This window comes from Eretmochelys imbricata, chromosome 1 (assembly GCF_965152235.1).
Source record: "Eretmochelys imbricata isolate rEreImb1 chromosome 1, rEreImb1.hap1, whole genome shotgun sequence".
Taxonomy (NCBI): Eukaryota; Metazoa; Chordata; order Testudines; family Cheloniidae; genus Eretmochelys; species Eretmochelys imbricata.
The window spans coordinates 10,304,454-10,322,922 of record NC_135572.1 but is presented as its reverse complement, the minus strand read 5'-3'; the positions used below and the strand labels follow the sequence as shown (position 1 = coordinate 10,322,922).

Sequence of the window (18,469 nt, the reverse complement as noted above, 5' to 3'; positions counted from 1 at the left end):
ACGGGCTTTCATGCACCTTCCTATGAAACAGCTGGTGCCATCAGAAGCAGGACACTGGCTAGACAGACCATGCACTGAATCAACATGGCAGCTGCTGGGTTCCCACTGCTCGTCAAGCCAGTAAAATATTTACCTCATGGGATCTGATCTCACAATAGCTATGGCTAGATTAATCATTAATATGGAAACGCACTCTCTCTCTCTCTCCCCCCACCACACACACACACACACAAAACTTCCTCCTCCTCAGGAAAAATCCAGAGTCCCAAAACACACACCCCAGCCTAGTTACTAGGGCCTCGTCTACTCTAAAACATTATATCTACATTGCTCAAGGCTGTGAAAAATCTACACACCTGAGCAGCGGTGTTAAACTGACCTCAGTCCCTGTATAAACAGCCCTAGGTTAATGAGGAAATTCTTCTGTCACCTAGTTACTGCCTCTTGGGGAGATGGACTATCTACGCCTGTTGGCAGCCCAGCTCTGGCTATGCAGCTGCCCTGCCGCGGCATTTCAAGTGCAGATAAGCCCTCAGCCAAGCAAACACAACAGAAAGTCTGCCAATGTCCTGTGACTGCAGTCCTATGTTAACAAGCCACTTCACCTTGAATGGTCCCTTAGAACAGGGGTGCTCAACCTTCCCAGACTACTGCCCCCCTTTCAGGAGTCTGATTTGTCCTGCGTACCCCCAAGTTTCGCCTCACTTGAAAAATGACTTGCTTACCAAATCAGACATAAAATCAGAGTCACAGCACACTGGTACTGCAAAGTTGGTGACTTTCTCATCATATAATTATAAAATAAACCAAATGGAATATAAATATTGTACTGACATTTCAGTGTACAGTCTACAGAGCAGCATAAACAAGTCATGGTATGAAATTTTAGTTTGTAGTGACTTCACTGGTGCTTTTGATGTCGCCTGTTGTAACACCAGGCGAATATCTAGATGAGTTGATGCACCCCCTGGAAGATCTCTGCATATCCCCAGGGGTACGCGTACCCCTGGTTGAGAACCACGGCCTTAGAATATGTGTTCACTTCGTATGTTAAGCAACCTATCCCACCTTGTATGTAGCTGACACCCCGAGTTCCCTTCCCAGACCCGAAGAAGAGCTCTGTGTAGCTCGAAAGCTCGTCCCTCTCACCAAGACAAGTTGGTCCAGTAAAAGACATCACCTCACCCACCTTGTCTTGCTAAAATCCCGGGACCGACACAGCTACGACACTGCAAACAACAAAAAACCCTCCCTCGCCCATGGAGAATCTTCTAAGGCCATGTCTACACTGCCACTTCTGTCGGCAAAACTTATGTTGCCCAGGGGTGTGAAGAAACCACACCCCCGAGCGACATAAATTTCACTGGCATAACTGCGAGTGTGCCCAGCGCTATGTCGGCCGGAGAGCTTCTCCTGACGACAAACAACCACTGCCCATTGAGCTGGTTTTATTATGTTGACAGGAGCGCTCTCTCCCATCAGCACAGAGCGGCTACACGAGCGATCTGACAGTAGCCCAGCTGCGTCGGTACATCTTCTCCACCGTAAGCTCGCTAGTGTAGACATGCCCTAATTTAGGAGCATGGGCCCTTTAAGACTAGCCCAGAGGCTGCTCCCCTCCCCTGGGTGACCAGGTGACTTACAGGAGCAGTGTGATTTCCCGGGTTCCCGTTAATATGCAAGCCAACCCAGACATCGCTGTTGGGTAACAGGGAGGAAGTGCAATCCGCCAGCCATTTGTGAAAGCTCAGCAGTCTCTGTCTGCCTGGAGTCCAATAGGGAAACACCAGCATCTCCACGGCAGAGATTAAATCAAAGCCCTCAACCGAGTGAGGAGGAAATGGATTAAGCAAAACAACTGTAGCCCAGGGCATAGGCTTTGTCCAAACAAGCCAGGGCTCGAGTGGCAACTTGCCAGGAGCCTCAGGGCTGCACTTAGTTCGTCTCTGGGCACAGGCTGCAGCTGCCTTCCTCTTGAACGCTGCCACTTGCTCAGACTGCAGACCCCACCATGCCCGCTCCATCTTGGGGAAGGGCTCAGACATCAGGGTGGGGCGTGGCACGCTGGGACCCGTAGTCTCGGGGTGCTGCTGCCCCTCGAAGTGACAGACAAGGGTGGCTGCAGGCTGCATGTGACACTGCGGGCTGCTCTTGGCCTGACTGACTAGGCCCCGAGCCTAACACAATCGATAGGACTGAATGGATGCTGTAAATCAATAGCTAAACAGGAAGATTTCTCTCATTCAGCCCATGTCAGTGACCGACACTAGAAATGAGGGGAGACTACAGGCTTGGGGGATGGGAGGAACCTTCCTCCCTAGGCACTGACAGGCCAAGTGTGTGTGTGGGCGGGGGGCCCAGTTCACATGGACATCACCGATCCCCTGCTCCAGAGTCAGTCTCCCAGGCTGCGCCCTTCGGAGCATCACTCACCCTTGTGGGGGGTTCTTGTCCAGCCACCCGGCTTTGATGATGGGTAAGAGCTGGGCGGGGGCATCCAACCCCTCTGGGCTGCTGCTGTGCATGCTGGAGCTGCAGGAGGATACCGTGCCGCTGGACTGCAGGGTGCTCAAGCCATAGTCATTCCAACAGCTGCTGTCGCTGAGGGCGGGAGCAAAGGGGGAGATGCGGTTAGGAGAGGCCCATTAACCAGGCAGCTAACAGATCAGAAGGTCTGCACCCCGCTGGTCGAAAGGGTCCCAAGCTGTGACTTGCCCACCACCCTCCGCTCTCCGGATTTGCCTGTCTCCTCTCCATACCTGTAGCCCCAGGATCAGGGTCTGAGATATAGAAGAACCCTCCTTCCCCCTAATGGGCAAGGCTGGCGAAAGCCAGGTGCAAGCAGAGCACAGAGCACTTCATACTCTTGCCCTTCATACTCTATACCCTCATCCGAAATACAAAAAAGCCTGTCGGTCACGCACAGACTTTGCCCGCATTCCTTGTCCTTGGGATAATGTATTACCCTGAGCAAAGGGTCTGTTTTAAAGCAGCCATGCTGGCTGGGGGGCAGGGCGAGGACTTAGTGTGTGCTATTTGGGGGGAGGGGGGGAGAAGGATGCAGGAGTTGTATAATGACCAGCGCAATGGGAGCCCCGATCCCGCTGTATACTACTGAGACATAGCAGTATATCTGAAACAAGAGTAACCAGGCTCCCCCTCCTGGCTAAGCCAAGCCCAAGGAACGGCAGCCAAAGGCAGGGTCCGTAATGCGAGATGCGGGTGGAATTTCACAAGGAGAACGGGGGCTGGTTGAGCACCGAAAGGATCTCTCAGCGGAGAAGTCTCTGGGGCATGACTCCTCCTTTCCAGTAGTGGGTGCAGCAAAGGGGTCAGCTTGAGGCCAGGGGCGAGTGAGCCCAGACACACATGGTATCAAGCAGGGGCCAAAGCCATCCCTGATTTAACTCTGTGACTTCACTGACTGGAGCTGGTACAAAGAGCCAGGCCCACTCTCTAAAACGAGGACAGGAGCACAGGGAGGATTTGCATAGAACATCTAGGACCCATTTGGGGCCACCCCAACAGACAGGGAAGGAAGGAGAGAGAGAGCACAGCCCTGTGGGTACGTCCGGCGTCTGCGGTGGAGACCACAAACCTCATCTCCCTTCCACCCTGTCCCAGCCCATCTGCCTGAGGTCCCTCTCCAGGACTAGAGCAAACAGGCTGCACACCTTCCCCGGCCCAGCTCACTCCCCCAGAGTGGCTGAGGCAGTCTTTGGTCTTCTGCTGGACTCTAACCACGTGCTCCATTACAGCCGAGGCACATCTCCTCCACTTGGGGTCTGTAGGTCGGGTCACAGCTGCCAATTTTGGCCTTGCCGGGGGTAGGGGGGAAAGGGTGCTTGACCCCCACTTTGCCCCAGGCCCTGACCCCCACCCTGCCTTTCCCGCCCCTGCCCCACCTCTTCTTGCCCCATTCCACCCCCTCCCCTGAACACCCCCTGCCCTCACTCCTCCCCACCCCCAGCACCTCCTGCACGCTGCTAAACAGCTGATCCATGGCAGGCCAGAGGCACTGGGAGGGAGTGGGAGGTGCTGATCAGTGGAGCCACCAGTGGGCAGGAGACGCTGGTGGGGTGGGAGAGAGCTGATAAGGGTGCTGCCAGTGGATGCTGAGCACCCACAGAGTCCTCGCCTACAGTTGGGGATGATGATTAATTACCAAGAGGGGGATCTGCAAACCAAAGTGACAGCAGCCTGTCACCTGAGACAAGCACAAAGCCAATCTATTTCTCCCCTCTCTCCTCCCAGGACTTTGACAGAAAAATGGCAATGGCTTTCAGCTCTATGGGCCTTCCCGGCTCTCCAAAGCCCTCCACCCCGAGCAGTGTTCCCGACAGCCCAGTAAGGGAGCTTAGCCATGACGTCCACTAAGGACCAGGCTCCTTGCAGTCAATCTTAAATGGAAGGCACTCAGAATTCCTTGCACTGGACCCTGAAATGCTCGGCTTATCCACAGAGCCCAGGCAGTGGTAGGGAAAAAAAATCACTCCCTGCCCCCAAAGTGCCCTCACGCTGCCCAGAAGGGGTACGTGCTCTCCCGGGACCATCCAGGTCTCGATCTGTAGGGGACAGCCGCTGCTGCGGGATTGGAAGTTCCTGCCCTAGAGGCAGGGCAGGATGAAGGTTCTGAGGGGCCGAAGGCTAACGGGAGGGCAGGGCTAACTACGAATGATGTACTGCAAACAAAATGATGAAGTCTTCAAACATTTCTCTACATATATATTTACATATTATTTAATTAGCTAAAATGAACAAGTTTATTCTACTCTCACGACACTCAAGTCTTCAAACAGATACTTCTGAGTAAGAGGTAGCACCGGGGATGCGATGCTGGCCTTCTCTTAGGCCTCCTTCCTCCAGGTAGTGGATTGCTCATCTGTCTGAGGGTGATCACTGCAACATTCCCCATCCTGCTCCCCTCTTTCCAACTGGTGCTTCCACCCTCAGCTCTCCACATGGCGCAGTGCAAAGCCAAGCCCTGCAGGCGTTTCCCCCAAGCTATGGACTCGACACCAGTGCTTCTCAAGCTATCTGATGTTGGGGACTGGTCATTTTTTTTTTCCAGTGTGCGTGCAGACCAGCAGCCAATGGCTCATGGACCGGCCGTGGTCCGTGGACCACCCCCACTTTGAGTAGCGCTGCTCTACCCCACAGACCCTACCGCCCTCTGACTGCGGTCTGGGGTGCAGCCAGCTTTTATTATGTAAAAGAAAAACACGCAGGTGTAAAATCCACTGAAGCAGAGGAAGTAGGAGCGGGGAAGTTACATTGGGTGGCGTTGTATTTCAGGCTGTCTTGCTCTGAAAGCTGCCTCCCCGTGTTGCACTCGCGGACGACAATGAATTTCAGGTTTCGCATTGCACCCAAATATTATTTGTGGGATGACACCCAGTTTGTGTAGTTAATCTCCAGTGATTCACCACATCAGGCCCTTCTGTCACCAAGCTCTGCCGCAATCAAAATCATGGAATGGACTCGTAGGACAGGAAGGGACCTTGAGAGGTCATCTAGTCCGGTCCCCCGCACCCTGTGCAAGCAGGACTAAGTATTATCTATTCTAGACTGTGTGATCAGCAGCTTGGACGTGAGACTTTTTAAGCATGAGTCCTGTGTGCACCAGCCCCCTACGGTTTGCATTTGTTTGTTTTAAGCTTTCCGTAAGGAAAAGGTAACAGCTAGAAGGGACACAGGGGCAGTGCCCCTGACTTGCTTCACCCATTAAGGCTGCCACACAAGAGCCACGCTTCCTCAGCTCTCGCCCCTTAAGGCCCGACTCTACGTGCGCTGCACTGAGGACACCTTCGCCATCTGGACCCATGGGAAGGAAGCCCTTGAGGAGTTCCACCATGATCGCAACAATTTCCATCCCACCATTAACCTCAGCCTGGACCAGTCCACACAAGAGATCCACTTCCTGGACACTACGGTGCTAATAAGCGACGGTCACATAAACATCACCCTATACCGGAAACCGACTGACCGCTATTCCTACCTACATGCCTCCAGCTTTCACCCTGACCACACCGCACGGTCCATCGTCCACAGCCAAGCTCTGCGATGCAACCGTATTTGCTCCAACCCCTCAGACAGAGACAAACACCTACAGGATCTCTATCAAGCGTTCTTACAACTACAATACCCACCTGCGGAAGTGAAGAAACAGATTGACAGAGCCAGAAGAGTTCCCAGAAGTCACCTACTACAGGACAGGCCCAACAAAGAAAATAACAGAACGCCACTAGCCGTCACCGTCAGCCCCCAACTAAAACCTCTCCAACGCATCACCAAGGATCTACAACCTGTCCTGAAGGACAACCCATCACTCTCACAGATCTTGGGAGGCAGGCCAGTCCTTGCCTACAGACAGCCACCCAACCTGAAGCAAATACTCACCAGCAACCACACACCACACAAGAGAACCACTAACCCAGGAACCTATCCTTGCAACAAAGCCCATTGCCAACGGTGCCCACATATCTATTCAGGGGACACCATCATAGGGCCTAATCACATCAGCCACACTATCAAAGGCTTGTTCACCTGCACATCTACCAATGTGATATATGCCATCATGCGCCAGCAATGCCCCTCTGCCATGTACATTGGTCAAACTGGACAGTCTCTATGTAAAAGAATAAATGGACACAAATCAGATGTCAAGAATTATAACATTCAAAAACCAGTCGGAGAACACTTCAATCTCTCTGGTCACTCGATTTCTGATCTCAGAGTGACTATCCTTCAACAAAAAAACTTCGAAAACAGACTCCAACAAGAGACTGCTGAATTGGAATTAATTTGCAAATTGGATACAATTAACTTAGGCTTGAATAGAGACTGGGAGTGGTTAAGTCATTATACTAAGTGAAACTATTTCCCCTTGTTTACTCCTTCCCTCCCCCCCGCCTCCCCCCCCCCCCCCACTGTTCCTCAGACGTTCTTGTTAACTCCTGGAAATGTACTGGAATTGGCCCACCTTGATTATCACTTCAAAAGGTTTTCTCTCCCCCCACCCCACTCTCCTGCTGGTAATAGCTCATCTTAAGTGAACACTTTCCTTACAGTGTATATTTTTTCATGGTCTGTGTGTATATATAAAATCTCCTCACTGTACTTTCCACTTTATGCATCCGATGAAGTGAGCTGTAGCTCACGAAAGCTTATGCTCAAATAAACTGGTTAGTCTCTAAGGTGCCACAAGTACTCCTTTTCTTTTTGTGAATACAGACTAACACGGCTGCTACTCTGAAACAGATCTTTAGATGGTTGCCCAGTCATAATATTTATCACTTCTGTACTACCTTCGCTCTTCAAAATCACTCTATATACATTAAACAAACTTAATCTAAAGCCTTTCAGTTTTTGAATGACTAGGAGTGACAAAACAGAGCTATTCCCTGTTGAGTTCTCTGCCCCCCTGAACAAATAGACTTCACTGAAAATCAGCATCTTAAAAGAACCATTAAGGATCTTTCAAAAGAACAGTCCAACCATGGCTGCTGTAGTAACATCCTTGTTACATCCGGTCTGGTGTTTGTTGAGGGCTGGTGTAGAATGTAGGGAGAGCTTCCTGTTTCGTTTGCATGTGTAAATCAAGCAGACCGTGCTTATTTATTTTCCTTAAAGTGCTCAGAGTTTAGGGGAGGAAAGTGAATGAGATTCTGCTTATACCACATGTGAAAAAGCAGAAGGGACCAAAATCTATTCTTGTGCAAAAATCTGTTCTCCCTGAAGTCAATAAGGCTACACAGTTGTGCCAGTCAGCAGGAATTGACCTGTGTTCTCATTCCCTTCTCGAATCACACCCCGTGCTTACCCAACATTTCCCACTCGGGAAAGAAGTTAGTTTGAGTTGGGGCAGAAAAATGAGGACTGACTTCAGGTTTATTTAGCTTTAAGTTTTTGGAATGAAACCCCAAAGAAATCAAATGTGAGGTGCTTTGATGATGGATTGAACGGCTAGAGAACCAGCAAACGGACAGAACCTGCCTTTCGCCTGTGCAGCCAGTCTTTCTGTCCTAGCCTGCTACAAAGTAGATTTAAAATCCTTGCGGAAGAGGGGAGGGAGAAACCTACAACACTGTGTGTTGAGCTTCCTCCCGTGCTTTTGCAGCCCCTTAAAAGTACAAAGATGCATTGGCCTGTGGAACTAGGCTGAGCATAAGGGAAGAACTTGGTGGCCTGTGCATCCCAGTACAGAAAAATACAGTGTTTCCTAATAGCCAACCTAGACCTCCCCCAAGCCACACTGCTCCTCTGCAAAGCACTTGGAGACACAGGGACAGAACAGAGGATTGAACCTAGGTCTCTGGCAAGCACTCTAACCACTGAGCCCACCCTCCCCCTAAGGAAAGGGATGGGTTTAGATGACAGACGCTGATTGTTTACTGGGGTCGATTTGCCTAGCACTATGTGGACACACGCATAGGATGGCTGCCCCCACCCATCCGGCATTAGGGTTCAGGCCCATACAGCTACACCACGCTCTCTCCCCGGGCAGGCCTCCTGCGAGCCCCAGTCACTCGGGAGCAGGTTAGCAGCACGCAAACAAGAGAGCTTTCCATGGCGGAGATGGCTTTTTTGCAGTATTGACCCAAATCTAGTAAAACGTCCAGGGCCAACACAGAAGCCAGCGTGTCCTAGGGCTTGTCTGCACAGGGAAACTCAGGCCTGGTGTACGTGACAAAGTTAGATCGACACAAGGCAGCTTATGTCGGCCTAGCTGTGTGCGTGGGCCTGCACGTCAATTGGTATCCCACTGACATAAGCGCCCGGTTACACGGCGAGGTGGAGGTTCTGTGGCAGAGCAGCATACAGTCCCAGGCGATGCACCCAGCTCAACGCGGTGCATGTGTGGGTACTGCATTCCTTATGTTGACCCTAACTGTCCTCCAGCGGCTGTCCCACAATGCCCGGCGCAGACCGCTGTGGTCACCATTGTAAACTCCACTGCCCAGGGGTCACGGAGACCGGAAACTCCCCTCCCCTTTAAAGCCCCGCACATTTTTGAAATGCCTTTTCCTGGTGGCCCGGTTTGGCACGCACCCCCAGCAGTTCTCCACCGTTGGGTGCAGCTGGCCAGCTGCCGACACGCTCCTGCTGGGAGTGGACAGGAGATACTGGATCTCCTGGGCCTGTGTGGAGAAGAGGCTGTGCAGGCAGAACTGCCTTTGTGACCTTCAGGAGTGAGATATCAGCTGAAACCACCGATGCCTGAGGGAAACGGTGCCAGTATTCAGCGCTGTTTGCCCCATACTGCTGCAATCATGCAACCGAGCAATTCCCTCCTCATTTCCCCAGCCCCTGGTGAGCCATACTCACCAGGACTCGTGCTGTGACTGGAAATCCCAAGCAGAAGTGAGAATGCAGTGCTTAAAACTTTAGGGGAGTGAGTTCAGCATCTTACGTTTCATTTTCTGTCGTGATCGCACTGACAGTGATACCTCTGTGTGTTTTATCTTCATCTGCTGCCATTGTGGCCTTCAGATGCTGCAGACTCTGGTGGACCTGCAGATTCAACAGTCCCAGACTCACCTCCCTCTGCAGCCTGTTGAGAACTCAATATCAGGACCTCCCTGTACCCTCCCTCCACATTAACATGGCGTCAGGGATCAGCGCACTACCTCTGCCTTATGTGACCATCCAACATCTTGACAGACGAAAGGAAACACGACAAAGCCAGTCCATCAATGGTCCTTGACAGTGGTGTGGGAGAAAAGCCCAATGCACAAGCGGCAAACCTTCCCACAGTGGCTACAGGTCGACTCGCCAGATGGTGCTTGGAGCACACTCTGCTTCCTGATGTTTCTCCATGATGACTGCACTAGCCTTGACATGTCTTGTCCAGACTGAGCGGACGTGAGCAGGCCTCTCCCAGTTGTCAGGAGGAATGCTGAATTTCTTGAGACCTTGCCTGACCTTGTTGCTGTACCAGACTTTGGCCTGGCTCTGCGTCGCAGGCAGGTCTTGAGTTGGCCATACAGCACAGCCTTCAGCAGATGATCTAGAGGCTTGTAGGGACCTATTCCATGCATCCCAGCCAGCGAAGCCTGCGAGCGTCCAGCGTAGTCTGCATAGACTGTAGGCTGGTTCTCTCTAGGATCTCGTTATTGATGATCCGTTGGTCCCAAGTGACTCCAAGGATTTTTCTTAGATTGGAAGCTGTCCAATCTCCACTCCTGTGACCCAGTTTTCACAGCCGTAAAGGGGGGTACCGAGGCCACAAGCCTGATATTCAGGGCCAGCAGCTTGTTGTTCCAGACACGTGAGGTAAGTTTGCCAGCGGTGACAGAGGCTTTTCAGATTCTGGCATCAAGTTCTCTATCCGGGCTTAGTGAGCTGGTTAGAGTTGAGCCAAGATAGCATAGAGTCATAGAATCATAGAATATCAGGGTTGGAAGGGACTCCTGAAGGTCATCTAGTCCAACCCCCTGCTCAAAAGCAGGACCCATATCCAATTAAATCATCCCAGCCAGGGCTTTGTCAAGCCTGACCTTAAAAACTTCTAAGGAAGGAGTTTCCACCACCTCCCTAGGCAACGCATTCCAGTGTTTCACCACCCTCCTAGTGAAAAAGTTTATCCTAATATCCAACCTAAACCTCCCCCACTGCAACTTGAGACCATTACTCCTTGTCCTGTCCTCTTCCACCACTGAGAATAGTCTAGAACCATCCTCTCTGGAACTACCTCTCAGGTAGTTGAAAGCAGCTATCAAATCCCTCCTCATTCTTCTCTTCTGCAGACTAAACAATCCCAGTTTCCTCAGCCTCTCCTCATAACTCATGTGTTCCAGACCCCTAATCATTTTTGTTGGCCTTCGCTGGACTCTCTCCAATTTATCCACATCCTTCTTGTAGTGTGGGGCCCAAAACTGGACACAGTATTCCAGATGAGGCCTCACCAATGTCGAATAGAGGGGGACGATCACATCCCTCGATCTGCTCGCTATGCCCCTACTTATACATCCCAAAATGCCATTGGCCTTCTTGGCAACAAGGGCACACTGCTGGCTCATATCCAGCTTCTCGTCCACTGTCACCCCTAGGTCCTTTTCCGCAGAACTGCTGCCCTAGCCATTCGGTCCCTAGTCTGTAGCTGTGCATTGGGTTCTTCCGTCCTAAGTGCAGGACCCTGCACTTATCCTTATTGAACCTCATCAGATTTCTTTTGGCCCAATCCTCCAATTTGTCTAGGTCCCTCTGTATCCTATCCCTGCCCTCCAGCGTATCTACTACTCCTCCCAGTTTAGTATCATCCGCAAATTTGCTGAGTGTGTGTCAGGGTTAACCCGCCCCTTCTCGAGCTTTGCGTTAGTGCAATGAACGGGGCTTCCCGAAACAGCCTTTGGGCCTTGGGTAGTTTGTCCCTCCATCCATCCATCCCACTCGTTGCAGCAGTGTTCAAAGCAGCCTGTTCAAAGTCAGCAGACAGCTGCTCCACCTCCGCCCTCTACCCTGATGGAAACTTTTCCCGCTTTGCTTCATAGATATTATGCAGGACACAGCAGGCAGCTAGAACCATTGGGATTTTTTTCTCACTGAGGTCCAATCTTGTGAGTTAAACAACGCAGCGACCCTTCAAACAACCAAAAGCACACTCAACTGTCATTCTGCACCTGTTGAGCCGCTAGTTGAATCATTCCTTGGTGCTGTCGAGGTGGCCAGTGTACAGCTTCATGAGCCAAAAGAGCAAGGGGTAGGCTGGGTCCCCCAGGATCACTACTGACTTTTCAACATTCCCAGTGGTAATCCACCTGTTGGGAAAGGAAGCTCCTGCTTGTAGCTTTCTGAACAGGCCTGTGTTCTTAAAAACGCGAGCGTCATACACCTTCCCTGATCGTCCAGCACTGACATTAGTGAAGCTTCCCTGGTGATCTACCAGCGCTTGCATAATCACAGAAAAGTAGGCCTTTCTGTTCATCTACTCAGTGCCAAGGTGGTCTGGTCCCAAAATAGGAATATGCGTGCCCTCTATCACTCCGCCACAGTTCGGGATCCTCAGTTGCAAGGCCATCCACTATGTCCTGCACGATGTCCAGAGTCAGAGTCCTGCGTGGCAGGAGGCAATTAATGGCCCTGCACACTTGCATGACAGCGGTCCCCACGGTGGATTTCCCAACTCCAAAATGACTCTTGACTGACCAGGAGCAATCTGGTATTGCAAGTTCCCACAGTGCAAGCACCATTCGCTTCTCCGCTGTCAATGCAGCTCTTATGTTGGTGCCCCTGTGCTGGCAAGCTGGGACGAGTCTGGCACACAGATCCAGGCATGTAGCTTTGTGCATCTGAAAGTTCAGCAGTCACAGCTTGTCATCCCAAACCTGCATTACAATGAGATCCTACCAGGCAGTGTCTGTTTCCCAGACCCAGAAGCAGCACTCCACCGCCTGCAGCTGCTCCATGAATGCCCCCAACAACCTTGAATTGGTTCTTGCTATGTGCCACAGCCATCTGTTGTCCAAGAAATCATCATGTTCCCCAGTCGTTTGGTTCTTCTTGCAGCTCTGTACACACTCCAAGATCCTGTGCTTGCAACGCTCGTGACAATGGTGCAGAGCTGCACAGGCTCCTTGCTTCTGTCAGAGATGGCAGACAGCAAGGAGGGCCGTGCGGGTTGTTGGGTTTTGAAGAAAGGTGCAAAAATGATGGGATACAGATGCCATTATGGGTTGGAGACCCTTGCAAACTGGGAAGTTGACCCCATGCTCCCAGTCACCGCTGTGCGACACACTTCGGTCCCATCATGCATTGCCAAAACTTCCCAAAAGACAGAGCGCTGGATGGTGGCAAGTTGCACAGTGGGATACCTACCCATGGTGCACCACACTCTGCATCTACACAGGCACTTGGAGTAAGTACACACTCCAGTGAAACAAGGAGCCACGTATGCACACACACACACAACGTACTGACTGCAGTGGCTGTATGCTGACGTCACTCGAGTCAATATAAATTTGTGGTGTAGGCGTGGCCTCAGGAAAGTTAATCCAAATCAACTAAAGGTGTCAATTTCAAGTGGATTGGTTAAACAGCATTAAATCCTTGTGCGGGTGCTCTCATTCTGAATTAACTGACCTTAATTCGGTTTAGCTGAATTCACTTCCAAAATGAATTAAATTGAACCAAATTAAAGAGAACAGGAGAGCTAACAAGTTCGGTAGCAAGGGCAAGCAAGCTGTTTTGGTCTCACCGGCCAGGGCTTCTGCTGTCCCTATGGTCAGATCTGCTGAATGGGCGGCCAGCAGCCTGAGCCCGCTTGGGAGGGAGGGATGCGTGGAGACGGAAGGGTGACTGGCTCTGAGCTGCTCAGGAGAGTCTGCAGAGATCGGCACAGCGACAGACACCGTGGCGATCCTGGTGGTAGGACAGGCCGAAGGCAGGCCGGGTTCTTTGGGTAAAATCAAATGCAAAGGGCCAGATCCATTATGTACTTATGATCCTGCTCTCAGCAATGCCAGGGTAAATCCAGAGTCACTCCACTCCCTTCAGAAGGGTGGCTCTGGATTTACACAGGCATCACTCAGAGCGGTGTCTGGCCCAAAGGAATGCATATAACAAGCTCGCATGAGAAATGAGGTGCTTTTAAGTAGCCAAGGATCTGCCAGCCCAAGCTAGATCTCCTAGGGCCTGCATGTGTAACGCTCAGCACTGCCTCCCTTCCGAGGCTGCTGTCAGCCACCTGATCGGTCCTTCACTGACTCCATAATTCACCACAGCAGGGGCAGCACAGAAGGGGGGAGAACACATGCACACACGTAGGAGGAGGAGGAGGAGAAGGGGATGGCAGAGGCGGTCCCTACTTGGCAGCCGGCGGCTGGTCGTAATAGTCTTCAATGAGCTCGTCCTCGCTGAACAAGCTGTTGACTCGCTCCGGGCATGGCCTCCCCCTCATGGTCTCGGCATCGTCCTGCAGAGACAGAGACAGGGAGGGTGACGCGCAACAGCCATTTCTGTCCCTGCTGTCAGCGGGGCTGGCCGGTGCAGCCGGGATGAAGCAGTCCCACACCCCTGCATGCTCTGCCCACGTTGCAGCTCATGCAGACAGACCTGAGCCTGCATTAGCACCTCGCTAACTCGGGTCCCAGCCGCAGGCCAGCTGCCTGCGTAATAACCCTGGGTTCCTCCAAGCGGTCCAGCTGACGGGCGAGGCTGAGTCCTCTGGGGGACTAGCCAGCCCAAAGGGGGAGGGAAAGGGAGGAGACGGGGCCATTGTGAGCACAAACCCCACCCCACCCCAGCACACTCGCACAGGGATGCGCCCCTCCCAGCCAGCTCCTCAGACACACAACGTGGGGAACGTCCTCAGCACGGCCAGGATCCACTCAGAGAGAGAGACAGTGCACGCCATGGGTTCACGTGTGGCCTCCGGGAGTGACTCATGTTTACTTCCTTCATTGGCGTGAATTTGGTGCTAAGGAAAAGCCAGGCCTGGGAGGGGCAGAGGATGTGCAAGCTTCTCCCACCCAGCTCTGCAGATGCCCCCCACTCCTGACCTGCAGCCCCTCTGCTACGCCAGTCCTGGGTCCCCACCCAGCTTTGCCAATACTCACCAATCCCGACTTGCAGCACCCCTTGCTATTCCAGCCCTGGGCCTCTCTTGGACAGAGAAGGCCAGTCGTGCTAGACTGCGATTACAGGCAGTGATGGGTCTAGCTGGAGACCAAACTCACAGCATGTGATTCCTGAACCCAAGCCCCCGGAGAGGAGAGGCCAGTGTCTGTAACTGATGGCCCCCCTCCAACGTCCTAGCTCTTCTGCCCTCAGAGGAGCATGCACCGCCCTCACAGTACAGGGAAGTGCAGCCGGAGGTAGAGGTTGGCCGTTGGGCACTTTATTTCCAGAAATCAAAATTGCTGCGTTGGGTTTTGGTGAAAAGTTCTGCATTTCCTCTCCGGCGGAGAGGAGCGTGCACAGACAAAGACTCGGACACACACAAGCAGCCCAGCTCAGCACAAATGTCCACAGCCCACACCCCACCACCACAAACTGAGGATCACTACACCAGAGGCAGCTCACATTGAACTGAGGGTGCATTTATTCCAGAACCTAGGCGCAGATCCTCAGAGGGATTTAGGCTCCTCCAGGGCCATCTATAGATATGGGGAAGGGGGGCTGGCCCCAGGCCTCTGTGGCGGGAGGGGGCATTCTTAGTCCTCCGTGGGAGGGGGGCTGCGCCCCAATGTCTGTGGGGGGCAGGAGAAGGTTTATGGCTTGGGGGGCAAGGGGGAAACCGCCCCCCAGCACAAGCCGGAGGAGCGGAGTGGGTTGGGGCCAGGTTGCTCCACTTCCTGCCGCCCGGTGATTGCAGGGTGGGTCCGACCCCACACTCACGGGGTGGGGGAAGTGGAGCGACCCGGCCCCAGCCTGCTCCGCTCCCCTCCCCTGGCTCCCAGACTTGGGGGGTTGTGGGGAACTGCCGCCCCAGCACTCACTGACAGCGTGGCTGGGTCACTCCACTTCCCACCGCCGGGTGAGTGCAGGGTCAGGCCTGACCCCTGCTGCAGTCCCCCGGGACGTAGCTCAGGGGAAGGGGTAGAGTGAAGGCAGGGTTGTGGCAGAGCAGGGGTGAGAAGAGGCAGGGTGGGGGCAGAGCAGGGGCTTTAGGGAAGGGGTGGAGTGGGGGCAGGGCTGGAGCGGATGCTTTGGGGAAGAGGTGGAGTGGGGCTGGGGCAGGGGCAGCTTTCCTGGCCAGCTCAGCTGGCTGGGGGATCAGGCTGGCCTCTGGAGCAGCATGCAGCTGTGTAGGGCACCAGAAAATTTGGGGCCAGGCTCCTCTTACTGTCACCGGCTCTGGGAGCCTGGCACCCCTCAGCACTGCCTCTGATTTGCAGCTCGAGAGCCTACGGGGCTGGTATTAGAACAGACAGAATTGAAACATATGAATCAGCTGTGGCCAGTCAAAGGCAGAACCGGGCCTCATGCTCTTCAGGGTTGTCCCCGAAAGCAGCATTTCTGCTCTCATGTCCCAACAGCAACCCAAGCCCCTTCACGTCCTAACTCACCCTGTCACTGGTAGGAGCGTTAGACAGGCACTATCCCCTGTACCACGGACAAAATTTGGGTAACAACGTTCTGCCTCCCTCACATCCCCCTACAGTTTCAATTAGATGCAGCGTTCTTCTTCACTTCCTGTCCTAAAGCACTGTGCAGTGTTGCTGTGTGCCGTTAACAGCTGCTGCGTTCCATGCCAGACTTGGTTGCATTTCAGCAGCGAGCGTCCGAGTCCTGGACACTCTCTGGCCCTCTGGAATGAATGCCATGGTCTAAAGTTACTGGGATCATCTGATTTTTCCACCCCATCCCCCACCTCCTTTCCATACAACATTGGGGCCATTTTCTCTCTTCTTGTCTTTTAAAACGGAAGACAGGCCAGACAGACAGACCGACCCGCTGAGAGAGCCAGAAAGCCCGGACACGCTGCGCCGTATTATGAGCCAACCTTGTCACTCATTTCTCCCGTGGCAGCTGCCAATTCCTCCTCCCACGGGGGTTCTTCATAGTCAGAGTTGTCTGCGAAGAGATACAAAGGGAGGCTGAGAAACATTGTTCAGTCGAAAGGGGGTTCAGGGAGCAGGCACCCTGAGATTGCTGTGCTCCCGTCAACCACTTTCTTGTGCCTGCTCCCACACCCAGCCAGGCAGAAACACAACTCTCACTGCAAGAGGCAACATTGTCCTGGGGGAGGGCACCCGAGTGGGATTCAGGTGGTTTGAGCTTCATAGCTCTGCTACAGACTCCCTGGGTGACCCTGCCCATGGCACTTCTCCTCTCTATGCCTCAGTTTCCCCATCTGTAAAATTAGGCTAATTTTGTCAAGCACGCCAAGACCCTTCCATGAATTACACTAGACTGGGGAAAGGCTTTCTATGAACGGCTTCTAAAGGTCACACACTGCAACAGCTGTCATCCAGCGCACTCTGCTTTTTGCTATCTGGCAATGCCTCGCTCATATCCCCTCTGATTCCCACAGCACCCAGGGGCTTTACACATCACAAGATCGCAGAATTGTTGTACTGGAGGGACCTCGAGAGGTTATCATTTCTAGTCCCCTGCGCTGAGGTAGGACCAAGCAAACCTAGACCGGCCCTGACAGGGGTTTGTCCAACCTGGTCTTACAAACCTCCAGTGAGGGGATTCTACAACCTCCTTTGGAAGCCTGTTCCAGAGTTTAACTCCCCTGAGAGTTAGAAAGTTTTTCCTAATATCTGGCCTAAATCTCCCTGGCTGCAAATTAAGCCCATTGCTTCTTGTCCGACCTTCAGTGGACATGGAGAACAATTGATCCCCGTCTCTTTAGAAAGGCCCTCAACAGATTTGAAGACTGTTCTCGGGTCCCCCCTCAGTTGTCTTTTCTCAAAACTAAACGTGTCCAGTTTTTTTAACCTTCCCGAAGCTCAGGTTTTCTAAACCTTTGATCATTTTTGTTGCTGTCCTCTGGACTCTCTCCATCCCCATCCTCCCTAAAGTGCGGCCCCCAGAACTGGACACAGTTCTCCAGCTGGGGCCTCACCAGTGCTGAGTCGAGCCGGACAATGACCTCCCGTGTCTTACGTACGACACTCCCGTTAATACATCATTTGAATCCCTCTCCTAAGAGCCTGAACCTGAAATCAGTGGGCGTTTTGTCTGAGGACTGCAATATTGAAGCCTAAATTAGACAGAGCACAGCAAAGGAATGACAGACAGCCGTCACGGAGGCGAGGTTATGGAAGGACGAGACCATGAGAAAGGGTAGTGGTACATTCTGTTGGTTCCTTTTTTGTTGTTTTTTTCCAGAGGAGTTTGTGTTTCTAGAGTGATTTTGAAAGGAGTTTTTTCTCTGGTAATATGCTGAGCTAGGTTTCAGAGTAACAGCCGTGTTAGTCTGTATTCGCAAAAAGAAAAGGAGTACTTGTGGCACCTTAGAGACTAACCAATTTATTTGAGCATAAGCTTTCATGAGCTACAGCTCACTTCATCGGATGCTGAGCTAGTGTTTGATGGAGCGTTGAAGACAGGGCTGGAGCTGCAGGGAGAAATCGTAAGTGGCTGCATCTCCTACAGGTGAGCACTAATCATCCAGTGCAATGAATCAAAGGCTCCATTCAGAAACAGGAGGGAGGTAAGAGTCAGGGGAGGAAAACAAAATGGGCCATTTATTTAACCTTTATAAAGAACAAGAGCTATAGGAACCAGGGTGCTAACTGCCAGTGTTAAACACTGCTATGTGGTCATCCGGAGTCTAGAGGCAGGTGTGGCTGCTTTCTGGCAAAGCTAACTACGTATGAGGTTATGTATCAAATCTGTCCCTTGGTAAGACAGCCAGGCTTGGTAAGACTGTGTCTCCCAGTACCCCAGCCTCTGAAGGCGGGGAATTTCTCCTGGGACCTTGGGATACTCGAGGCTGGAAGAGAGCTCCCTGATTTATTTCTTTTTGGAACACCCAAGGCATGAAGCACTATTTAGATTCAAGCATTTGAACAAA

At 52.4% G+C, this 18,469-nt stretch overlaps 1 protein-coding gene across 2 annotated transcripts in view; it reads right to left on the bottom strand.

Moving 5' to 3' along the window:
• ARAP1 (ArfGAP with RhoGAP domain, ankyrin repeat and PH domain 1) overlaps window positions 1–18,469 on the bottom strand; it is a 178,010-nt gene that overhangs the window by 65,996 nt on the left and 93,545 nt on the right. For both annotated transcript variants that reach the window (XM_077831760.1, XM_077831726.1), the window contains exons 4-6: window positions 16,445–16,515; window positions 13,806–13,912; window positions 2,434–2,601 (exon numbers count right to left, since the gene is read on the bottom strand). In XM_077831760.1, coding sequence (XP_077687886.1) covers window positions 2,434–2,601; window positions 13,806–13,912; window positions 16,445–16,515 — 346 coding nt within the window. The remainder of the gene's footprint in view (window positions 1–2,433; window positions 2,602–13,805; window positions 13,913–16,444; window positions 16,516–18,469) is intronic.